Genomic DNA, 25,126 nt, shown 5'->3' with positions numbered 1-25,126 from the left:
AAAAGGAACACCGGGTGAAATCCAATTAAATTCTGTATTCTGTTTAAATGGTATTGCACCACGGTTGATTTCTTAGCTTTGATTACTGATCTATGGCTATGCCAGACTTTACAATAACGAAAAGCTTGGTGAAATCATATGGGGATAACTCTTCTGTAAGAATATATAATAATCTTTTAAAAAGTTATAGTCCACAATCAGATGTTCAAGTTTTTCCTTACGCAGTTTGGACCTTATTTCCAAGGACTAATTGGCTTTTTGTCTTGTTTATGAAATTAAGTCCTCACCTTATCAGTTCTGCTCATTTGAACCCTGTTTTGTACCATTTTGCCTACACCTGCTTGGAATTTCAGCCTTGACTTAACTTGCATAGGCTGTCCTCTACTTTCTTAACTAGAAACACTGATGATCTGTTACCTACGCACTTCATAGGCTGCTTTCCTAGATCTTGACATGTTTATCCATCTGGATTCCCTGTACGAGTGTTCTGACCTCTCCCTGTTGAGAGGCATCCGTTACTCCCTATGGAAGTTCTTGGACATCAAACACCACCTGTTTGTTGTATTTTTCTCTTTTTTTCTTAGTAGATATCTGGTTTGCTGGACCGGACTTCTATTGCTTCAGCTGAGCCTGTCCTTCAAGAGCCTTCTTCAACTTGATAAATGTGACTAATTCCAGTTCCAAGCCCTTCCTTCTTAGTTCTTATTTACTGTAGCTTACCTTTCCAAGTCTCCTATGTTTCTTTTATTTCTACCCTTCTGATATTTCTTATCTCTCTTAATAAAGTTTGCAGATTATACTGTGTCATGTTGTCTTGTCTCCTTGTACTGAAAACAGACTTCCCTCACTCCTTCTCTGGTGACTGTAAATTCAATTTGAAGTTTTAAGCACTCTGTGTCCTCAGAAAACTTCATGTTTACACTTGTCATAAAATCAGTGCCACTGTATTGCAAATGGTTTGCTCTTGTTTATTTGATTTTAGTTTTCTCTTCTAGTTGTTTGAAGGCTTTGCAAAGACAGAGCAGTGTCATTTTTCTCATAGATACAGTACCTAGAGTGTAGTGTGTTCAAAACTCCTTAAAATCAGAAGCTTCTTTTTATCAATGAAAAGCTCCTTAGATTTTCTGCTCACGTAATTTTCCAATGGGTCACTTTGATGTATAACTCCAATCCCCAATCACTAATCACTATCTCCAATTTAAACCCCAAGATGTAGTATATGCTGAAGGAAGCTACATAACCCTGGCAGCCTTGTTTACCAAAGATTTATGTTCTCTCACTTCATCTTGGCCCTTGACAATGATGAGGAATCCTTTATCCCTCACTTGTTCCAGGATAGTTCCAAATTTCTAAAAAATACTCTATTCTTTCGCCTTCTTTTCTTTTTTGAGAGCATCAAAATCAGTGTAAAGCAATCTTCTACTTCTTTTTGCATTCATATTATCTTGACTTTTCACACATATCTTTCATATATTACTCCATATTCATTAGAGGACTCAGTCCCTCTCACCTTTAAATCTAACCTAGACCATTCTATTCTTGACCCACATATTATGTGTGATTTTATTCTATATTCCCTCTCTTTACATTCTTCTTCTCCAGAACTCTTGCTTTGCTTCAAACCTAAACCTCTCTCCAAACAAATCCTAAGAAACTTTATTTTAGGGGCGCCTGGGTGGCTCAGTGGGTTAAAGCCTCTGCCTTCAGCTCCGGTCATGATTCCAGAGTCCTGGGATCGAGCCCCGCATCAGGCTCTCTGCTCAGCGGGGAGCATGCTTTCCTTCCTCTCTGCCTGCCTCTCTGCCTACTTGTGATCTCTGTCAAATAAATAAAAAACCTTAAAAAAAAAAAGAAACTTTATTTTACTACTTCTAGTAGTAAATATTCATTCTTCCCCCATCTCCTTTCGATTGCCAGATTCTGCAAGCTAGCTAGCATCTCTAATTTTTTTTCTCCGTGCTGTCCCTTCTCCATATCCTGCATGACACTGGTCATCCAGTGTGTATGGCAGAAACTTTTAAGTTCTCTTTGTTGGGTCCTTCTTTGTCTCCCATATCCAATTAATAGAAAACCTTTAAATTTCACTCCAGTGACAGCTCACAAATCCACCCACTCTAATTCATCTCCACACCACTCTGGTTCAGGCTACCTCTCAAACAGCTACCTCTGAAACAGCTCCAAATAAGGCTACAAAGCATACACATTGTCCCTATCAATACTGGTTGAGTGATCTTTACAAAACAGAGAATGACCAGGTCCCCTTCAACAGTTCCCCAATGTTCTAAGGATAGAGACAATTTTTAACGTGGCTTACAAATTTCAAAAAAAATCTGGCCCATCCTAACCTCTTCATTCTCAGCACATCCCAGTGAGCCCTCCCTCTGTACTCCAGCCTCACTGGCCTTCCTACCTCAGGGCTTTCACACAAGCACTGCCCTTCTCCTAAAGGGCTCTTCTCCTGACAACCATTTCCTGTGGCAACCAAGCAACTATTGGCAAATATATAATTAGAATAGCCATAAAAATTCATGAAGAGAATGATGTTATCAGATTTAGAAGCAAGATGCTAGGGGAAAATATGAAATATTTTTAAAACCAGAAAAAAACAAAACCTGTGACTTGTTTCATAAATGATTCCATGTAATCACCAGAGTGGGATAGAAAATGGGGCATATCTGAGATGTACTGATTATTTCAATTGGTCCCCACTGCACTCTGTGAACATTCACAATTTCTACACAATGTACGTATGCATATGCTTTCTTCTCTACATTACTAGAAGCTCCTCATTGACATCAATCCTAGGTAATGCTATTGGCATATAAGTGTGAATTTTTTTTATTTACATATATTTTATATGCATATATATTATACCTATATTATATATTCTATATATAATATATTATATATATTATATATTATATATTTTGTGCATATGACATATATATCACATATACTTTGGCTAAGATAAAAATTTTGTTTTGCAAATTCATAAAAATACTAGTATCTGGCAATTTGGACTGTGTAAGTGATAAATAGCAGATCTTTCTGGGAATTAAAGCATATTATTTTATTAACATAAAATGTATTATTTGTTTCAGGGGTACAGGTCTGTGATTCATCAGTCTTACACAATTCACAGGTCACCATAGCACAAACCTTTCTCCCAATGTCCATCACCCAACCACCCTACCCCTTTCCTGACCCTACCTCCCCGCAACCCTCAGTTTGTTTCACGAAATTAAGAGTCTCTTATGGTTTGTCTCCTTCCCCGGTCCCATCTTGTTTCATTTTTTTCCCCTCCCTAGTCCCCACGACCCCCCACTCTGCCTCTCAAATTCCTTCTATCAGAGAGATCATTTGATAATTGTCTTTCTCTGATAGACTTATTTCAGAAAGCATATTATTCTTACAGCTGGTCGAGGTATGGGTTTTTGTGGTTTCTTTGAACCCAGTTTTTTCATTGCATTGTAGTATTTCTTCTGTTCTTCTGTCATAAAAATGTCTTGACCTCCAAAGTAAAGAAATAAAAACAAAACTTGTTAAAATCATGTTCTTTGCTAGCTAGAAAATCCACTTCGTCGTTGTGTGAAAATTGGCTTCCACATGCTATTCTAGTGTTGCTGATCTTTGTATTTACAGAGACAGATGCATGTATTCCATCTATAAATTATTCTATATTAATCAGTCATATTTCTATACTAAAAATATCAATACATGCTATCTGAATTAGCAATTACTCAAATATTGCAATTGATTAAATAGTTCAAAATAACTTCAGAATTTTATATTCCTTCTTTTAGGTGATTGCATTTTAGAGCTAAAAAGAACCAGTATGAGATGTTTAACATTTTAGAATAAAGATAAAGCTTTAGTATACTTATCTTCTTTTTCTGTTGGTTGAAGTTATCTATGATGACACCAATGAAAAGATTCAGGGTAAAGAATGAACCAAAAATAATAAAGATGACAAAATAAAGGTACATATACAGATTGTCTTCATATTTGGGTTGTAATTCTACCTACAAAATATTAAGGAATGATAACTATTAGGACTACTACTTGTTTTATAAAAAAGACATCAGCTAATTTTCAATTCTCAAAGCATGTCTCAATTGTTGGAAATGGAAAAAAAAGATCAAGCATTAAACAGATTTTATGAAACATCAACACTATTGTTCTTGTTGAAGAGTCCTGCAAGACCATTCACTGACTTGACAAAGTGAAACAACTCACAGAAAAGTCTAGATAATTAAAATTAATTTCACCCAATAAATTTCTAGATTATGACTGCACTTTCTCTTACAGGCAAAGACTGTTTCCAACAGGGTATGCAAAGTCAGGATTTCCCCTTCCTGCAGAAGAGATGTTTGAGTCACACTATATTATGTTAAAAACCTTCAAAATTTATTCTCTCTGATTTGGGTTTTTCATTTATAAAACGGAAAAAACAGAACCTTAACCTCAGAGGGTAGTTGGGAAGGTTAAATATATTAATATATAAAAAGAGCTTAAAGAAACAGTGCCTGGCCTATAGTAAGTGTAAAGGTTTGCTTTCTATTACATATTTCTTTTCATAGGCTAGAATTATTACTGTATGTGTGGATCGGGGTACATCTGTAGGATCATTCCCTTCCGCAAATGAGTCTAAGATTCATCCTATTTAGTAGGCTTTAGGTACAGTTTCTGTCAATGATGCCTTGTCTTATCCAGCACACTTTTGGTCAAAAAAAGAGTGACAACTGGGTGAGCTTTGGTTGTGATCTATATCTCAGGTCTCACAGAATATTGTTCTAACTAATCCAGTTAACCAGTCACAGGTGGTAATAGATACAGGTAATGACCCATTGTGTCAGCAAATCAATTTAGAGGGTAATGGCCAACATGATATGTTCTTCTAATGGAATAAACTAAAATGGAAAATATTAGAAATATTGTAAAAGTACCTATTCTTTGATGAGACTTTTGTTTCATTTATATGTGTATACAGTGAACAGTGATACAAAATGATATTTTTAAACATTTCAAAATTAAATACAATACAGAAAAGTGTACAGCACATTAAGTGTAAAATGTAGTAGTAAATTGTTATAAAGTGAGTCTCATGGTACAAGACATTGTCAGGAACTCAGAAACCCTTGCTGTATCCTTCCCAAACATAAACTCTATAATCCCTGCTAGAGGCAATCATTATCCTGAATTTTATGGTAATTCCGTCCTTGCTTTTTCTTTAGAGTTAACAGGTAAGTAAGCATTCTTAGGCAGATTAGTTTTGTCTATATTTTGTATAGTGGATACATTTGTTATAACTGTTGCATTTTTAGATTCATCTATATTGCTATGTATGCTGTACTCACTGTATAACATTCAATTATTTGTCCATTTCTACTACTTTTGAGTTGTTTCCAGTTTTTTGCTAGTTCAAAAAGTTATGTTCATTCTTGTACACGGACTCTGCTATGCATGTGAACAAGTTTCTGTAGGATATATTGCTAAAAATGAAATTGCAGGGTTAAAGAATATCTTGAATTTTATTGAATAATGTAATAATGCCCAACTTCTTAGAAGAAATATTTATCCATTTTGTCCAGTCAGTATTACATAAGAGTTCTTATTGCCCTTTGTCCTTGACAATACTTGGTATTATCATAATTTTTAATATTGACAATGAGGTAAATGTATAGTTTCACAATTTTAGTAACCACTTGGATTTCATCGTTTGTAAGTGCTTGAGTTATGTAGCAGATACTGTCTGCTAAGTTACGAAGGAAGGAACCAAAAGAAAGTTGTGTATCAGGCTGCTGCTAAGGAAGGTAGAGAGAACTGTAAATGAATTAGTCAAAAGAGGTAGGAAACTACCATACAAGAAAGTGGTTATGAGGCCATTGTTTGTGGTCAGAGTTAAAAAACATGTACTACCACTTACCACATTGAGCCTATTTGCTTCAATAGTAAATGGAGTTAATATCAACCACAGCATAAACGTTGTTATTTAAGATTAACTGGGATAGTGTAAGAAAGCCCTTGGTAGAGTGAGTTGTAATAAGTAGTAAATAATTAGTATTATTAAAAAAAAAGCTCATGACTGGGATTCCTGATAGCACTCACAAAGATACAATGCAGGGCACTTCATTCTCATGCTTGCTCTCTTTTTTAAATAAGGCAAAAAATTAAAAAAAATTTTTTTTAAAAAGCCAACAACTCGGGAATTCTTCCTTAGCTACCACCTGGCTATTGGTGCTAGGAAAATAACATTTCAAATTTAATTACTTTGTTCTGGCAATATACCAGAAGCCAATCTCTTTTTTTTCAAAATGTGATTTCCTTCCCCATTGTTGAATAGTGAAAAATTAATGAAAATTGTACAAAATTTTCAAAAGTGCTGAGGTGTGTAAGGCAGACTGTGAAGGCCCCTTCCACCTATAGCAAAATCTCACTTCCCAGAAACACTGTGAAATTTTTGTTTGTTTTCTGTTTGTTTGTTTTTTTTTCCACCAGTAGCCAGATTCTTCCTATTATAGGGAAGAGGAAAAAAATGGAAGAAATCTGTGACAGATGAAGAAAGTGCATGTTGAGGGTTTCTAATGCACAAATGGCCACAAATCAGAGCCGGAAATAAAATGTCTCATTTTGCAAAACCAACAAAATTTTAAGTACAGGGTACCATGCTAGATACTAGAAAAGTTGTGTTAGAAGATGTACAGTGAGTAGAGAAAAACATTCAAATCAAATTTTGGAAAAAATAATGTGAAGTTGAGTATTTTGTTTTTGTAATATAGACATTTTCTTACATTGATCCATTGTTTTATTTATTAATAAATTACAAAACTGTGGAAATATTCACTGGATCACATTAGACAAGTTTCTCTCTAAACAGACTTACATTTCGTGAATCAACAGCTGCATACATGATATCCATCCATCCCTTAAATGTGGCCTGTAAAAAAGTCATACCATTTAATTTTTTCCCCACAAATTATAATTTTAGAAAAGAAGTTAAGTATCAGATTGATCAATTCAATCATTCAAAAACAGGTACATAAAAGTTTGAGGTTAGTATTTGAAATCTGGGCAAAGTTTTATAATAGATGCATGGAAAATACTTCAACTTTACATTCTTCCGTAAATCTATAATTATATCATGGTAGATTATAACAATATGCTACCATAAAAGCAATTATCAACAATCTTTGACTCTGACATATCTATAAGAACATAACATGAAATTTGATAAAAATCACATCAGACAAGTTGAAAAATATGTTGCATTGTTTGATTTTAATGCTTTCCATCCTTATTCTTTTCTAAATGGTATTACCACCAATCACTAATCATGAAGATTTGTTCTTAAAAAATCTCCATATTGTTGATTATACTATTTTGAGGCAATTATCCCATAAGATGAAGTAGTTGCCTAATCTGAAAACAAACATATTCAACTGCAATTTACTCTTTTAAATATTTGTGGGTTTTGTGCAGATACGTGCACCTAAAAACAAGTTTTACACTTTTTTTTTTTCAGTTCCTTAGAACCACGGGATCTGTCCTTCCACCTAATATTCATATAGCATTGGGTGTCATGGAGGTGGATCATCTCAGGGGGTGGTCAGTTGAGAAGCTGAATGGATTTTTATGAATTTCTAACAGACATCATAGACTTGATAGAAGATTTTTACTTGCAGGATAATAAACACCGTATCTGAAGGAGTTCAAGCAAGAGGCAGGAAGGGGGGGAATCAGAGTAGAGTCTGTGTGACAGATGTAAGGTGGGGAGTTTAGTTACGGCTGTCGTCAAGATTGGGTGGATGAAGGCCTGATGAGGGTATCTGAGGAGTACAGAAATCGATCACTCCCCCACCTCCACACACACACTTCTCCAACCCCACACTAGGGCCAGTGCCTGTACTTTGCTCAGAGTAGGGGTAGGGTAAAAGCCTGGGGACCTTCATAGAAATCTCAGTAACAAAGGACTGGTGCTGGGGTAGCTAATGCCTAGTCTGAAAGACCATAAACTTTGCAGAGCAGTCCAGTTTCCTGCATGATACAGAAAAGATAGTTCAGCAATGATTAGGAAGTATGTATTTGGAAATATTGAGAAAGGAGATTTCAGACTCACTTCAATAATACATCACAGAGAACAATAAAGTGGTTACTTACTACTTGAAGCAGAGAAAGATATCCAAGTCCTACATTATCAAAGTTTACTTTCACATTTTTCCACCTGGCGGTTTGATTGCTCTCTATGAGTGCTTTACATTCGCTGTAGTTGTTGACCACACTTACATCAAACATTTCTCCAGTGGTGTAGTTAATACAATGATAAAACTTGCCAGCAAAGAGATTTACTCCCATGATACTGAATATTAGCCAAAAGATCAGACAAACCAGAAGTACATTCATTATGGATGGAATGGCTCCTAAAAGAGCATTGACAACAACCTGGCACAGAAATGAGAAGGCAAAATAAGTGAAAACTCAGCAATCATGTTGGAACACTATTAAAAGAACAGCAGCCAAATGACAGAAAAAATATCTGTTTCTAAAGTTAAATATTGAGCAGAAACTAGTATCTTGTAGCTCCAATAACAGACTCTTACAATTACAGTTCAGAATGATATAAAATATATTTTATATCATAGAATGTTTTCTCAAGAGGTACGAAGATACACAGAGCAAATTTTCATCGAAGAATGGAACTAATTATAAACACAAATAGTGACAGGGCAATAGAAACAGTGTCAGAGCAGAATATCACAATTTCTAAAAATTTGTAAACCATAAAATTTACTATCCAAAATATCAAAGTAAAAGAGAACAACACTTCAGGGTCAATTTCCAGAGCAAAAGGGAACACTAATAATAGTTATTCTGAGAAAGCAAGTATAAGCCCGTGTAGTCTAGGGTCACCCTACAGCTAAAACTTCAGAGTGAAGAGATTAGAGGATGGAAATTGAATATGTGACAAGGAGAAAAGCGTTTGGAAGTCAGGAGCTCTGTGTTCCAGTTTACATCACAAATTAGCTGTGAGCCTTTGGGTGAGTTGTTTCATTTTTCTGATCCTCCTTTGGGAAATCCCTTTCAGAAGAAAATTCTCATAAAGCATTGCAATTTGAGCCTAGGGTTTTCACTTAATGGCTTTGTTACTTGTAGCTTTCTCAGTTAACCAGGGCTTTCAGGAAACATTTTTCAGCACTTTTTAAAATTATCCCTCAAGGAAATGTTCAGCTAAGAATGTTGTTCGGTGCAAGTGCACCTAACCTACATTAGCAATAAACTTTATCAATGAGCAGGCATGTAAAATATAATAAATACATGTATTTATCCTCCTCAACTCCTTTATGGGATAAAAAGTACATACAAACACATACATACATACGTACATACACACATAAATACATATGAGTAACAACATCTTACAACAACCACACCAAATGGGTATTTGGCAAAAGGCACAACTCATCTACAAATTAGCACCTGAAGCCTATTCAGTAACAAATAATATTTTAAAGTATTTTGAATGAAAGTAACCTCTGAAGAATGTATTACAGTGTTGTTGTTGTTTTTTCTCCTGTAGTGTGTACTTTTATTAGGAAAAAATTTAAAAAGCTACATAATGCCATTTATGCCTTGTATCAGACACACTCTATTAAACATTCAGCTATGTCTTAGGACTTAAGGGGCTGAAGTTGTCCATTTATAAAAACCAGATCCTTATCCCTGACCACAATGTTCCCAGTGAAGCAATGGGTCAGATTCCATCTCCCTGGAATGTTTTAGCACTTGGAGCGACAGACTGGAAAATTATTCACATTGATTTGGCTCCAACACTGTTGGTGGGAATGCAAGTTGGTGCAGCCACTTTGGAAAACAGTGTGGAGATTCCTTAAGAAATTAAAAATTGAGCTTCGCTATGACCCTGCAATTGCACTACTGGGTATTTACCCCAAAGATACAGATGCAGTGAAAAGAAGAGCCATCTGTAACTCAATGTTCATAGCAGCAATGGCCACAGTCGCCAAACTATGGAAAGAGCCAAGATGCCCTTCAACTGACGAATGGATAAAGAAGATATAGTCCATATATACAACGGAGTATTATGCCTCCTTCAGAAAGGATGAATACCAAACTTTTGTATCAACATGGACTGGACTGGAGGAGATTATGCTGAGTGAAATAAGTCAAGCAGAGAGTCAATTATCATACAGTTTCACTTACTTGTGGAGCATAAGCAATAACACGGAGGACACTGGGAAATGGAGAGGAGATGTGAGTTAGGGGAAATCGGAGGGGGAGAAAAACCATGAGAGACTGTGGACTCTGAGGGTTTTGGAGAAGAGAGGGGTGGGGAGATGGGTGAGCCTGGTGTTGGGTATTAAGGAGGGCATGTATTGCATGGAGCACTGGGTGTGGTGCATTAACAATGAATGGTGGAACACTGAAAAAAGAATAAAATAAAATTACAAAAAAAAAAAAAAAAAAAGAACCAGGACTTGGGTTTGGTACGGTTACAGTGTTGTTTCTACAAGAACTTCAACTCTCTGATAATTCAGAGGTACTTGTAGACCTAACAGTTCATTTTTAAATTCACTACAACGAATGCTCTGCAAATACAAGGAGATTCTGGTAGCAAGAGTTAAAAAAAAACAAAACAAAACTGGAGAACAAAGAAATAATACATGTGTTTTCCAAGATAGTCAGATGTATGGAACAACTGGGAATTTAGGTCCTTATCCATGCAAATTTGGTACAGAAAATATGAAAGTTATTCTAGTACTGAAGGTTTGATTGCCCTTTTAAAATTAAAACTACTACTGCAAAAACAGTGATTTTAAAGTGGTAAAGTGAAAAGAATTTAACAGCTAACAATTTCTTTCTATGCAACCATCAGCACAACACAAACACACACATCTACACACATCATTCATTTCTGTTTAGGTTTGCAACATTCAGAGAATGTTTATAAAAAAACCCATCATTTTCTAAAAGTTTCTTTTAGAATAGCGAAATCCACAGAGACAGATGTTATCATTTCCTCTGTGCTGAGGGTGTGTGGTCTCAGGTTTTGTGCCTTGGGCGGGTGACAAATGGCAGTACAAATTCCTCCTTCTTCCTTTGTACCACCTTTCTAAATGAGTATTAGATTTCCACAGTATGACCTACTTTTTAGCTACCTCTGCCTGTGTTTGAAAGCTAAAGGGCCAGATTCAGATTTTAAAAGGCTCAAACACATCATATAAAGCAATGAAGAAACGAAGAAGAATTCTTTGGGGTTTTAAATTACAGTCAGTGGAATTTCCCGCACATTTACAAATGGAACGAACATAACTAATCTTGACTCATATCGGAAGTCTACACGACATGATAGAGATTTCCCACAGAGTGAAAAATCTACTTAGAAACAATCTAATTGTTTCTAATTAGAAGCAATCACTTAGGCATTCTATTCTGTGAGCGTCTCCAGCAGTGTCAAGTTTACAGATGTCTGACACATATTGATTGGTAGGTTATGTCAGTGTGAATGTATAAGATATAAATCTCCATGGATTTGTCATTTCTGAGGTACAAAATGTCAGTCTGTTCTCAATTATAATTCCAGCAAATTCTAAGGCATGCGGTCTTACCCTCATTCCTTCAAACCGGGATAAGGCTCTCAGTGGCCTCAGAGCTCTTAGTGTTCTGAGGGATTTGATGGCACCAAGTTCTGAGTAACCCAAGGCATTTGCAGTCAAGCTAACCAATGAGACCTATACAGAGAAAGCAACGCAGTTTTCTCATTTACAGACAAAAATGCTTACCCGGTTCAACCTTGCTCTGCAATAAACCAGTAGTTCTCAACCTTTAGTGAGTGTCAAAATCACCTGGAGGTCTTGTTGAAAACACAGATTACTGGCAGGGTCTGATTCGGCAGTTTTGGGGTGGGGCCCGAGAATCTTCAAGTTTCCAGGTAAGATTAAAGATACTGGTCTGTGAGCCATACTTTGAGAACCACTGTCATTAACTTATGAGAAAGAAGCTATACATGTTCTCTTTTCAAGATTCTTGATAAGAACAGATTTTTAAAAATTAAATGTAAAACAAGAAAAAGGATGCCATTGAAATGCAATCTTCATCTACAGATCTGTAAATTTTTATCATCTCTCATATTATTTAGCTGACCTAAAAAGAAGATGACTAACACTTAGTCTAAGTACACAGGTGAACTAAGGAAACCACTGGCTAATCTGAACACAAACACAGTCAGAAAGATGTAGGCCTCTAATAGTGGCTTTGTCTTCCTGTCAACTTTGGTCTGAGGGCATCAAACCATGAATTAGGTCAAATTAAAATAATTAACCCAAAAAAAGGAAAAATTGAGATTTTAGTATGACTAATTAGAAATTGCCAGACAATGGTTTTAGTCATTTATACAGACTGACTAATGTAGGTTGATAGAAATTCTAAAAATGTCAACTAAAAAGGAAAAGAACAACTGTCATAGGTAGCACAGAAATGTCTGATTTCCTTTGAAAATACATAGAAATCTCATTAAAATTATATAATCAAAGAAAAGGTATTTTGTCCGAAAGGACACTTGAGTTTCAAAAGCAAATAAATAAAAATAGATGTATAATAGAGCTTCTAAGAATATGGTGTTAATGGACATTTGAAAAAAATGCTTTTTAAGAAAAATAAAGCACAAAAAATTTTTACAAAACTTATTCAAATGAATTTTGCACATACAATGTGAAATAGAAAAAAACCTCTAAATTTGGCAAAAAATGAGCTACAAAAATTTATCTTATTTATATGTTTTTCTTAAAATCTAAATTTTTTTAATAAAGATTTTATTTATTTATTTGAGAGACAGTGAGAGATGGTGAGAGAGAGAGATCACAAGCAGGAGGGAAGGGTGGAGGGAGAAGCAGGCTCTCTATGGAGCAGGGAGCCCTGCGTGGGGCTCGATTCCAGGACGCTGGGATCATAACCTGAGCCAAAGGCAGATGCTTAACTGACTGAGTCACCCAGGCACCCCTAAAATCTAAACTTTTAATTTTAGGGCTTCTGAGCCCTCTCTTCACTAATAATTGAAAAATAAAGTTACTGGATTATCATTTGTTGTGAAGATTTTCTGTATATAAAATATGAGGACCTGGACTACTTCATCTTTCCTGAAGACAGAATCAATAAGAAATAAGCATAAATTAAAGGATGAAAGATAAATGTAGGACATAAGAAAAAAAAATTCTGAACAGAGGCAGTATTTATTTGCTAACTAAAAGAAGTGGTAAAATACCCAATTTTATGTGACTTGTGTAGCTAAACATGAGGAGATACAATTATGCTTTCTCCTCTTCCTGGAATGATCTCCTAATTGGTCTTTTGGTCTCTAAAAAATCCTCTTTCTATTCCGTCATTCACAACTGCACCAACATTTCTCTCCCTAAAAGGACAAGCTTTCATGTCACTTTCCAGAAATAATGCTTCAGTGGCTTCTTCTTGAACTAGATCAGAGGCCTACATCTCCTTGGATGGCATCACAGGTTCTTTAAACTCTTCTCCAACTTACCTTGCTTACCTTGTCATCCAATTCGAAAATACTTTCGCTCACCCCGTGGCACTGTTCTCACTGTCAGGGATTATTTGTTGCTTGAACAGGCGCTGATTGGCATGCATTGTCTTAATGCTTTGCTGTCCTTCCCCTTATCTGTATCTGTTGATGTCTTCAGGCCTTAAATGCCAGCTCACAAGGGCACTACCTCACAAAGCCTTGCCTCCTTCCTTAGCAAAGTGAATGGCACTTCTAATATAGATGTCACCCTCTCGTTATATAGGTATCTATCCTCTCTAGTCCACTCTAAGTTCCCACAAGTTAGAAAAATGACTTTCGTGTTTGTATCTTCCATAACAAAACAGATGATCAAGAATGTATGTGATATAAAGCAGAGAATTGGTGCATTTAACATATTGTCATAATTTTCTTAAATCTAAGAAGGTAAATATCAAGATCAAGATACGCTCAGTAATATGAACATTAGCTTCAGGGAACTGGATTTCTCTTAAGAATTTATTTATATTCAGGTCATATTGATTTAATGCCTTTAACGTTATAAGGATACATTACGTATCAGATATTTTTATTATAAACTTTCCAATGTTTCATAACCACATTGAGAAAATAAGGAAAAAGTGTCAACCATAAATCCAATTATACAAATAAAAGAAGGGTTATAGTCTTGGTATATTTTTCCTTTGTATAATATCCAATCATATGTGGTTTTAAGTATTTGTTTATTGTCTTCCTTTATCGCCAGGAATTTTTCATGTAATTCTGCATGTAGCCTTATATATTACATTTAATAGTACATTTGCTGTAGGGGCGCCTGGGTGGCTCAGTTGTTAAGCGTCTGCCTTTGGCTCAGGTCATGATTCTGGGGTCCTGGGATCGAGCCCCACGTCAGTGTCCCTGATGGCAGGGAGCCTGCTTCTCCCTCTCCCACTCCCCCTGCTTATGTTTCCTCTCTTGCTGTCTCTCTGTCAAATAATAAATAAATAAAAATCTTTAAAAAAATAGTACATTTGCTGTAGATGGATTAGGAAAAAACACAACAAAAATACTCTTCTCTTTTAAATTCAAAGAACTCTTTTTTTCCTATAATTTTTTTCTTCTGTTTGATGCTTGGAAAACTCAAATTGAATTAAAAGTTGATACTTTTTTCATTCAAAACTGTAAAAAATACCCTTCTCCATGAAAGGGTCCTTTTTTTATTTTGCTGGCATGATATGTAAATTTAATATATCAAAATATTTCAAGTTAAATGTATGTCTTTTATTTCCAAGTAATTACAATCAACAAAATATTATCTTTAAATGCACTAATTAGGGGTGCCTGGGTGGCCCAGTTGGTTAAGCGACTGGCTTTGGCTCAGGTCATGATCCTGGAGTCCCGGGATTGAGTCCGGTATTGGGCTCCCTGCTTGGTGGGGAGCCTCCTTCTCCCTCTGACCCTTCCCCTTTTCATGCACTCTCTCTCTTTCTCAAATAAATAAAAATAAATAAATAAATGCACTAGTTAGCACTTGTGCTTTTTTGCAAATTCCAGTATCCTCCTCTTCCTTTGTTAGCTGAGCACATCATCCTGTCACGTCCTGTGTGCCAGTCCTCTGTCCCCACTGGCTTGCCTAGTCTTTTCTAGACAAAGGCTTCTAAGTTTCTTTTTAACCATTTTGAATGGACTACTAATTTAAAAGGTATTTAAGAAGTAAATCTCCAAGGTGCCTGGGAGGCTCAGTCAGTTAAGTGTCTGCCTGGAGTTCGGTCATGATCCCAGGGTCCTGCTATTGCGTTCTGCATAGCCTGCTTTTCCTTCTGCTTCTTTCTCTCCCTGTCTCTCATGAATAAATAAATAAAATCTTTTTTTTTTTAAAAAGGAAGCAAATCTCCAGAACTAAATGAAAATGATTTTTAATTCTATTGTTCAATTAAGATTTTATATTTGTGAATAAAAGATGAGATCTTTAAAATTCTCCCTCAGAAATCACAAAGTAACCTTGTATTCAATTTTTTTAAAGACTTTTTTTTTAATTTTATTTTTTATAAACATATATTTTTATCCCCAGGGGTACAGGTCTGTGAATTGCCAGGTTTACACACTTCACAGCACTCACCATAGCACATACCCTCCCCAATGTCCATAATCCCACCCCCCCCAACCCCCTCCCCCCATCAACCCTCAGTTTGTTTTGTGAGATTAAGAGTCACTTATGGTTTGTCTCCCTCCCAAAGACTTTTATATTTTGGTACTCCATCTCACTTTAGGGTCAACACCAGTGCAGATTAATAAAACTTTTAAATAACTGACCCACCGCTAATCTGTTTCAACCATCATACAAATCAAGTGTGTCTCCTGCTTTTTTGACTTTCAAGTTTCTCTGTAATTAGTAACCCATCTGTGGGACAAACACTTCTCAACAGGCTCTGGTGATGACAAAAATATTAATGTCAAAGATAACCGTGAGGCATTTAAATACGATTATTGTGTTAAATGTAAGAGTGAAAAAAGCAAAGCTTCTACATTAATATATTATTCTGTATAATTTGGAATTTAAATATTAATTTGAAATGAAATCAATAAGTACAGTAAGGCAGCATTTGACTGTTTCACCTGTGAAAGTATATGAATTTAAATTAAAAAATTGGGGGTATCTACTCATTGGGAAAATTGGAATCATCATTTATATTTACATCAAGTATTTACTGAGTGCCTACTGTGTGCCAGGCACCATTGCTAGAACGATCATCACATGGCAATGGAATGAAACACAGAAGTGCAGAACACTCACGTCAACAATCAGGAAATCCAGCCAGCACCACGCATTGGTAAAATACATCTGAAAACCGTATGCAACCCACTTGAGAAGCATTTCCAGGATGAATATGTAAGTGAAAACTTTGTCGGCATATTCTAACATGGTCTTAATGGTTTTTCGCTGCTCAATATATATATCTTCAAAGGCCTGTGAGTGAGAAAATTCCATGGAATTTCATTGTCATAAACTGTCTCTAGTTGATGTCTTAATAGAGCAAACCTGCTTCAAGCCTCGTCTCAGGTGCCTGCGTCTGGAAGGCTTCGTGTTCCCCATGGTGGCACTGGCTTTGGGGTCTACCTGCAGTCAACCAATGAATTCAAATAATTTTTCAATTTGGGTATCAGAACATCCCAAAGAGCTTAAAAACCCTGAGAGACTGTCAGGTGCTTCTCTCTACAGCAGGAGGCAGAAAGTCTTGTGTGAGTAGATCTGCTTTGTTCATTACATTAGAATGTTTTCTCTCAGTAATGCAAATATAAGGCAAGGAGACAAGGACCCCTACTCCCATGGTAGCCATGATAGTTGAGGAAAGAGGAACAGAAGATTACCCCTTTCTCCTCTCTATTTCTCTCGCTCAGCATGGGCACCTATGTGGGAACGTGAGGAAGTTCCCTATGTTCTGCTCTGCTCTGCTCTGCGACATTTTGCAGAGTTCTTGGGACACCATGGGGAATTCATTTTCAGGAGCCTCTGGGTGTTCTAGAATGAAAAGATCACTTATCCAACTCAATCCCCTTATAGGAAAAGCTATCATAATACCTTGGTCTGGATTAAGGACAAAAGAGAATTTTCTTTTCTAGAGAAAAGGGGAAATTGGGCTTGTGATCAGGGCACAAAGGCCTAAAGTCCTTGCAGCTCAATTTATAGCTGAAGCTGGAAACCCCTCAGAAGACAGCCATCGTGCGCGCACTTTGGTGAGATTTGACTGAGTATAATTGAGAACCAAGAGCTAAGAGAGCAAAGGCACTAGTTACTGGTGAGACTTCAGAGTTCCCTCTCTATTGGCATTTGAATACAGGGCTGACCCTCTTTGCTTAAGTACACGGCAAGAGGCAGGATTCGTATTAGAGATGGACTTAGAGGCCTCAGATACAAGACTATAATCCTAATGAAATCAACTCGCCAAACCCTGTAGTGACTAATTGAAAAAATAAAAGAAATGCAGCCATATATATATATATATCGCCAAATGGGAAAACGGGTCACACTATTTTCATACATTAATTAATATTTTGACTAAACTGACCCTTCCATTGAATGAAATCGGACATAAATTAAGTTTTAATGCTTTCACTTTGCTACTCCTACTCAGTAATTAAGTCAGTCTACTATTTGCTATTTACTGTGACTGGCACTAGTGAATCAGCATGAACAAGACAAGTGAATTCCCTGCAAAATGGAGTTTATGTTAAGCAGTTTGATATTTAGCCAATAATCCTGTATCATGTCTGCATAATCACTCTTAATAAGAACTGCCTCTGATGACTCAGTCAGAAATATCTTTCTTTAAATATTACAAGAAACCATAATCTGAGTTTGATTCAATCTGAGACCTACTCCATAAAAATAAAAATTGCTATTTAGTGACCCTTGCACTGTGCTAAGAATATCACACAATGTCTCTTACTTCACAAGCACCATATTTAAAAAAAAATGTAACAAGAGGTTCCCTGAGAGGGAAACTGAAGATTTTCAGTAAAGGAAAAGGAGCAGATCACATGTCACCTACCAGCGCCCCACTGCTGAGTAGAATCATGAAGACGATGAAGGTTTCAAACCAGTTGTGCTCCACTATCTTATAGCAAGTTTTTCTCAAGTTCCACCAGAGTTTCCCTTTGCCTTCTTCTATGCTTATCTGACAACACTTGAACTTCCGCACACAGTCTACAATAAGTCAAAGTAAATGAAGAAAAAATAGTTACTCTTTGATTATGTACATTTGTATTGGTGGAAGACTCATCTACGTTATTACCTAATACATTGTAAATAAATATTTTTTAAGATGGCTTCCACTTACACAAATGGAAATCATCTGTACAGTTTTTAAATCATTCATTCAACAAATATTTTATGTATATATGATTATTGTAATGGATTATATTACAGATAAAAACATATAGAAAAACAGAAAGAAAAAATCAACAAAAGTTGGTATTTTCATCTTATCCTTATCATTCCATTCATATATGGACATTTGAATTCTAAGTAGTTCATTTAATGGTGTAATATACACATTTCCCTTTTATTGTAAGTAAATAGAATGTGAAATGTTTCACTTCTCTAAATAAGATTACCAGACTTAACCAGAATCTGTAGAATTTTTCCACTATTATTGAATATGTTGTTTTAATTCTGGCTATTATCAGCAACAATAGTATAAACATCTTTGTGTAATTTATGGACTACTAGATCAAAGGCTTGTCAACAAATATTTATTGAATATCTGCTACGTTCAAGGGATTGTACTGGACAAAGCAGACTAGTAGAATGTGTAAACATAGACTTTCTCTTTAAACAGTGTGCATTTTAGGGCCACCTGAGTGGCTCAGTCTGTTAAGTGTCTGCCTTCAGCTCAGATCATGATTCTAGGGTCCTGGGTTCGAGCCCTGTGTCAGCTCCTGGCTCAGGAGAGAGTCTGCTTGTCCCTCTCCTTCTGCCCCTTACCACTACCACCCCCACCCATGCTCTGGCTCTCTCAAATAAATAAATAAATAAAATCTTTTTTTTTTTAAGTGTGCATTTTAGGTAGGGGACTTTTGCTCACAAATTCTATAGTTATAGATAGCAAAAAAAAAAATCACAAATTAAATAAGGTATTGTGAGAGTTGATTGGTATAGACTAATTTCTGATATTGAGCTTTATAGAAGAAATGAATTTCAGCTTAGACTTTGAGGGATATGTAAGAACAGGTCTAGTACAGGAGCTATAAAAGAATGGAGAAACAATAACATCAATAAAACTTAATGATAGATCTAGAAATTGCATGAAAGAACTAGGAGTTGAGACTAGAAAAAATACTTGGAGCCAATCTGAAAAAAGGAACTGAGTGAGTCAGCTGGAGAATTTAGATTTTATATACTGCCCAATGAGTAAAACACTGAAGGATTTACTTGGGAATTGTGAAGATTCACCTGATAAGAATACTGACTTAGAATGATCTCTGCCTATAAAAGGCATTGGATGCATAGAAGAAAGAAGAGGAAAAAGGAGTTAAGAGTGCATGAGATTCAAACAAGGGTAACAGTGGTAACAGTGGTTAGAAATCAGAAGATACCATTGAGCTGACACACAGAATAGGGGGATGCTGGGGTGTGGGAGATGAGTCACGAGTTAAGGCTTTAACCATGAAGAGGGCCCTTGTTCAATGAATAGAAAAATGGAAACCTCATCTTGAAAAGAGCATAATATTTTACTGCATAGATATTTATCAATACTACTTTATAATGTCAGTCAGCCAGATCATATCCTTTGTTTCATGAAAATTTGATGATGTGCCATAAAATGTTATTAGCTTCTCAACTAAGAAATAAGTAGAATTATATTTGTTGTTTCTTTGAGGCAAGATACTTTTCATATTTTTGTTTCCTAAAAGATCAAGATTTATATGCCCTGAAAATATTCACTGTAGTAAATTAAATGGAACTAAATTTAGGAGTTGTTTGTTTTTTCCCTATAGAGGATATGAGATGAAAAAACAGTTTAACAGAAAAAGACCAATTTTAGCGGGAATAACGAATGCCAAATTTGAGACACTGGTTTATTTCTGAGAGGAAAGGGAGAAAGTAAGATAAGGAAGGGGAACAAAATGGGCTTAATCTGTATCTGTTTTATTTATAAATAAGAAGTCTGAAGTGAAGATGACAAAAGTATTCAAATTGTTGAAGTTGATTGGTGGGCATCTATGTATTATTCATTATTATTTTCTTTTTTTTTTAACTTTTTTTTAAGATTTTATTTATTTATTTGACAGAGAGAAATCACAAGTAGGCAGAGAAGCAGGCAGAGAGAGAGGAGGAAGCAGGCTCCCTGCTGAGCAGAAAGCCCGATGTGGGGCTCGAACCCAGGACCTGGGATCATGACCTGAGCCGAAGGCAGCGGCTTAACCCACTGAGCCACCCAGGTGCCCCCATTATTATTTTCTATAATGTTAAGTTATTCTATATTCTATGTAGAATATATTCTAAAATATTTCATACTTAAGTGTTTTCTTAAACTTTACAAAAGACAAATGTCGATAGTACCATAATTATTATTGCATGATTACTTATTATTTCATTATTGTGGTACATATGAACATATTGTGACCCTAAAAATAAGCTAGTTGTCTGACAAAGAGTAAAAACTAATACCACAGAAATTATTTTTGTGATATACCACGTGAATGTTTTGGAAAGTCATTTTTTTTAATAATCAAGTAACTGCACTGGAATGTACACAGACTTTTTGAAGTAAATAGCAAAGAGTGACTTCCCTCATAACTTATGCTGAATAAACAGTTCTTCCTCTGAAATTATTTAAAAATTGATAATTAATATTTAAGTATTTATTTTCACCAATGCATTAAAGTGATCAATAAATATATGTAACATAATCTTCTGTAACAACCTTAAATCCACTGACATCAATTGTGATTTCTACCATCTGCGTAATTAAATATTCCAAAATTTGCTTAAAGTTTAAATTAAAACAGCTTTAGTGTTCTTAATGTAAACTTGGATAACCCAAATGAAATACTTTCAGAATTAGTTGTAATAAAATTGTATTACTGTAACAATTTGAGGCAGTAACTATTTTTCTTTTCTTTTTTTTTTTTTTTTTTTAGGATTTATTTATTCATGTTAGAGAGAGGGGCAGGGGCAGACGGAGTTCGGAACAGAATCCCAAGCAGACTCCCCGCTGAGTTACAGAGCTTGATCTCACAACCCTGAGATTGTGACCTAAGCCAAAATTAAGAGTCAGATACTAAATCAACTGTGCCACTCAGACAGTAACTATTTAAAAAAAAAAAACTTTTAAGCAATTGCTATATGGTATTGATTTGAGACCAAGACATAATAAGCATTATTAAGTAGCTGTTAACTAAAAGAATGAGTTGGGGCATGTGTGTGGTTCAGTCAGTTAAGTATCTGCCTATGGCTCACTCAGGTCATGATCTCAGAGTCGTGGGGTCAAGCCCCATGTCAGGCTCTCTGCTCAGCTGGGAATCTGCTTCTCCCTCTGTGCCCTCTTTCTGTCTCTCCTTCTCAAATAAATGAATAAAATCTTAAAGAATTTTTTTTTAAATGAGTTAAATGAGAAGTGATATCCAGGGTTTTAGAGAAATGTTCCTGTACCTACAACAGGGATTTATATAAGAAATTAGAAGAATTTCATATTTTGTGATATTGCACTAAATTTTCCTGCCTCTTTGATCATTAGTGGTGCATTCCCACACAGTCCAGACTGGCTGGGTGACTTTGCTTTGGTGAAAAGGTCAGGAGAAAACCTGGCAGAAGCAGATGCTTGGCTGTTAGGCTTCCTCTCTTGCTCCTGTGCCTTCACCCCAAGAATATGCCTGACCACTATGCGGAGGATGAGATGAAAGCGGACTGCAGCTGAGTCAGTCCAACAGTCCATCCAAAACCTTAGGCTTGGAAGAGTCCTTTCCAAGATCAGCAAAACCATCGAGCTGGCCTTGGACTTGTGAGCACAAATACAAGGGTTTGTTTTTTTTTTGCTACATGCTAAGAAGTTCCGGGTTGTTGGACATATAGCATTATTGTTCAAGAGATAACTGATCCATACCTCAAATTACATAATTTTAGCTTTCTTCAGAAAATCTTCTTGGTATTATTGGCCCAATGGCATGGTGCTCCATATTATAAAACTCATAGTATATTTTGGCATTTCATTATCTATTATCTATTATGATTCAAAACTAGTAAAAAAATTAATCTTGACAGATAGATACAGGTAACCATTACTCATGGACAGTTTTAAATGTACACTTATCATTTACTCCTCATCGTAAACTGACAAAACAGTAAACAATAAATTGCCTCTTTGACCTTAATTTTTTTCTTTTTTTCTTTCTTTCTTTTTTTTTTTTAAAGCTGAAGAGATATGTTTGATTTGGCATTTTCTCTGATTTGATATTCTAGAAGGCCACCAAAACACCAATATAGTTAGAGGCATTTCTTAAACAGTACACACAAAAATAGGAATGTCTGATAACATAAATCTTATCTTTCAAAAAATTATCTTTGTTTGAATACAGAAAAAACAAAAACCAAACAAATGAATAGTCACTAAACAGACAGATACGATTAGATGGTGGGGAAAGAGACAGGTAAGAGGGGTCCGGTGAGCTCATATGCCTTGTTCCCACTTACCTTCTGTGAAACAGGCTTCAGGTTCAAGGGATTCTTCGGGTTCTACCTCAGGTTGCTCTCCCTCAGCAGGAGCTCCTATATCAACTGTGCTGCCTTCAGATGAACTAGTTGCATTTAGCTTCTGAAAATCAATTCCACAGAAAAGCTTTTAAAATATTTTCTTTAATCTATAATATAAAAATTCAAAAGGCGTGCCCTCAAGTCTTCTGTATGCATTTCCTTGATCTGTAATTCAAGAATATCTTAAACATAATGCCAGTCCGCTTTAGTAGAGGTGGGGGGTCACAAGATTAGATGCAGTGCCACAGCATTTTTTTTCTTTAAAAATATGGTACTAACAACTTAAATAATTTTTTATTAAGCCCATGTATAGAGATTCTGGAATAAAATCCTAAAGAGAGCTCATGAAAGCTGCCAGAGTCATATAGTCATCTGTGATCTTGCTTTTGTAAATTAGCTTGCGAATGGTACAGTTTGCTTTATTCTAAAATTGTGACCCAACCAACGAAAGCTGCACAAGTGTATTTTCATGTCAAATGCAGAAAAGATTGATCCAATGCACATAAACAGCAACAATCTAAATTTATCCACTTTTCATTGACATGAAAACATAGACCACTAGTTGTTATTAAATGTATTCTATAGTTTTCTAATTCAGAAAAGAGCAGCACATTGTTAGCTTTATAGCAAGAGCTGGTATTTTGCATTCTCTTTGGCCAATGCACTCCTGTGTTTCATTGTGCATTTGGAAACTACTTGTTACTCTGGCACTCTTACCTGTCTTGTTAATACAGGGAGAAATGATTCTTTGGCAGTTGTTTTGGTTTCCTTTAGGCTACATCAAAACCACCAAAAGAAAAATATAACAGAAAGAAGTTGTTTTAGACCGTGACATACAACAAACTTTAGCCAGGTCAGGGTGTTAAAGGGACAGGCTAAATGAAGGGATACCAGTCTTTATTAGCCTGGTCTTAAAATGCTGCAGGAATGACACAGGGCCAGGTATGAGTGCCACATGGAATCAGAGTAGTTTGGGCCACAGCATTCTCGGACCTGTTACAATGTTATTACCGTTAGTGCATAACATTAGGAAATGGCTGAGCTGATAAGAGCTACTTTATAAAGGGGATGAGGTAAGCACATGATAAAATGCACACTGAAGTATGTTCAACTACTACAAAGTGGATATTATAGTTGGTACTAGAAACACTCTACTCATATTTGAGCTAAGGGTTATATGGATCTGCTCTGGAAAGATGGTTCCTTTATTTTATGAAAATCATTTTCCTTATTTAAAATATTTTCTTGGCATAGTGATGCTGATGAAGTGAAACTATTTATATATGATAAAGATGAAATTGAAATGCTTTTGTCTTGTTTAATTTAAAAATATAGTGATAGAAGCATAAATATTAGATATGCCTCTCTTCATAGAGCCAGTTTCAGGGCATTTTCTTTAATTTGGCTGAAACAGTTAAATCAAGGATTATATATTATAAAATGCTTGAAGTTTGTTGAATTCTTCTCCTGCTCACCAGGTGTATTTACAATACTAGGTAGATAATCATGATATCTCTGTCCTTATAATTTGAATATATTTTGTTTTAAGATGAAATGTCAAAATGGGACACTTTATTTCACATATTTTAATTTTTTAGACTTCTAATTTTCTATCCTTTGTCTTTTGGTTAGACTCTTTGATAATATAGCTGTGTTTACATACATGTAATTGACTAAGATATGACCAAATTATCCTCTCATTCCAATCCATCTGACCCACATGAAATTGTTATATATTAGGGAGCTGATGATACTGATTTTTTCACTTGCAGGTTGTTGAAACATGGTAATCAGAAGAATTGAAGCTTTGTCATACCTAATCTAACTGCAAACAGCCCACAAAAAGCAATGGAAAATGTTCCTTTTAAGAAAAAAAGGATAACACTGTAAATATAGATTGAGGGAAAGCTTGGGGGTGAACCCAAGGTAAAAATGAGGATCCGTATTCTGAGTACTCCATATGCTCAGGCTGGCATTCGTGAAGGACTGTATTCCAGCCAACGTTAGTGCTGGGTAGGTCACAGGTACTCAATAAATATTGTTTAAAAAATGAATGAATGAATAATAGACTATAACAAAATGAAGGGTAGCTCTTGACAGTGACTGGGAGAAGTCATCAGATAACAAATTCCAGTGAATCTTGGTTTGAAATGATCCAGAGGATCCCAGTAATGTTAACTATCACACCTTTCATTTAGTGCAGCTCCTTAATACTAATATAGAAGTAATGTCTTTTTACTGAAGCCAAGTATTTGTGTATTTAAAGGTCAGGTTACTACTTTTTTATAAGAGCAACATGAAACTGTTGGGTCTCTAGAAGACATATAGCACAAGACTTAATCTTCTGA

At 35.6% G+C, this 25,126-nt stretch overlaps 1 protein-coding gene across 7 annotated transcripts in view; it reads right to left on the bottom strand.

Annotated features, from left to right (window-relative positions):
- LOC111150610 (sodium channel protein type 2 subunit alpha) overlaps positions 1 to 25,126 on the bottom strand; it is an 83,082-nt gene that overhangs the window by 3,583 nt on the left and 54,373 nt on the right. For 4 of the 7 annotated variants that reach the window (XM_022509291.1, XM_022510844.1, XM_022511548.1 and 1 more), the window contains exons 17-24: positions 22,719 to 22,839; positions 18,076 to 18,230; positions 16,320 to 16,493; positions 11,622 to 11,744; positions 8,158 to 8,439; positions 6,884 to 6,937; positions 3,885 to 4,022; positions 3,414 to 3,518 (exon numbers count right to left, since the gene is read on the bottom strand). In XM_022509291.1, coding sequence (XP_022364999.1) covers positions 3,414 to 3,518; positions 3,885 to 4,022; positions 6,884 to 6,937; positions 8,158 to 8,439; positions 11,622 to 11,744; positions 16,320 to 16,493; positions 18,076 to 18,230; positions 22,719 to 22,839 — 1,152 coding nt within the window. Of the gene's footprint in view, positions 1 to 3,413; positions 3,519 to 3,884; positions 4,023 to 6,879; positions 6,938 to 8,157; positions 8,440 to 11,621; positions 11,745 to 16,319; positions 16,494 to 18,075; positions 18,231 to 22,718; positions 22,840 to 25,126 lie in introns of all 7 variants that reach the window. The other 3 variants (XM_022513078.1, XM_022510070.1, XM_022512309.1) reach the window with 1 other exon arrangement.

This window comes from Enhydra lutris, unplaced genomic scaffold (genome assembly GCF_002288905.1).
Source record: "Enhydra lutris kenyoni isolate GAN:26980312 unplaced genomic scaffold, ASM228890v2 scaffoldscaffold1, whole genome shotgun sequence".
Taxonomy (NCBI): domain Eukaryota; kingdom Metazoa; phylum Chordata; class Mammalia; order Carnivora; family Mustelidae; genus Enhydra; species Enhydra lutris.
This window is presented reverse-complemented; position numbering and strand designations above follow the sequence as displayed.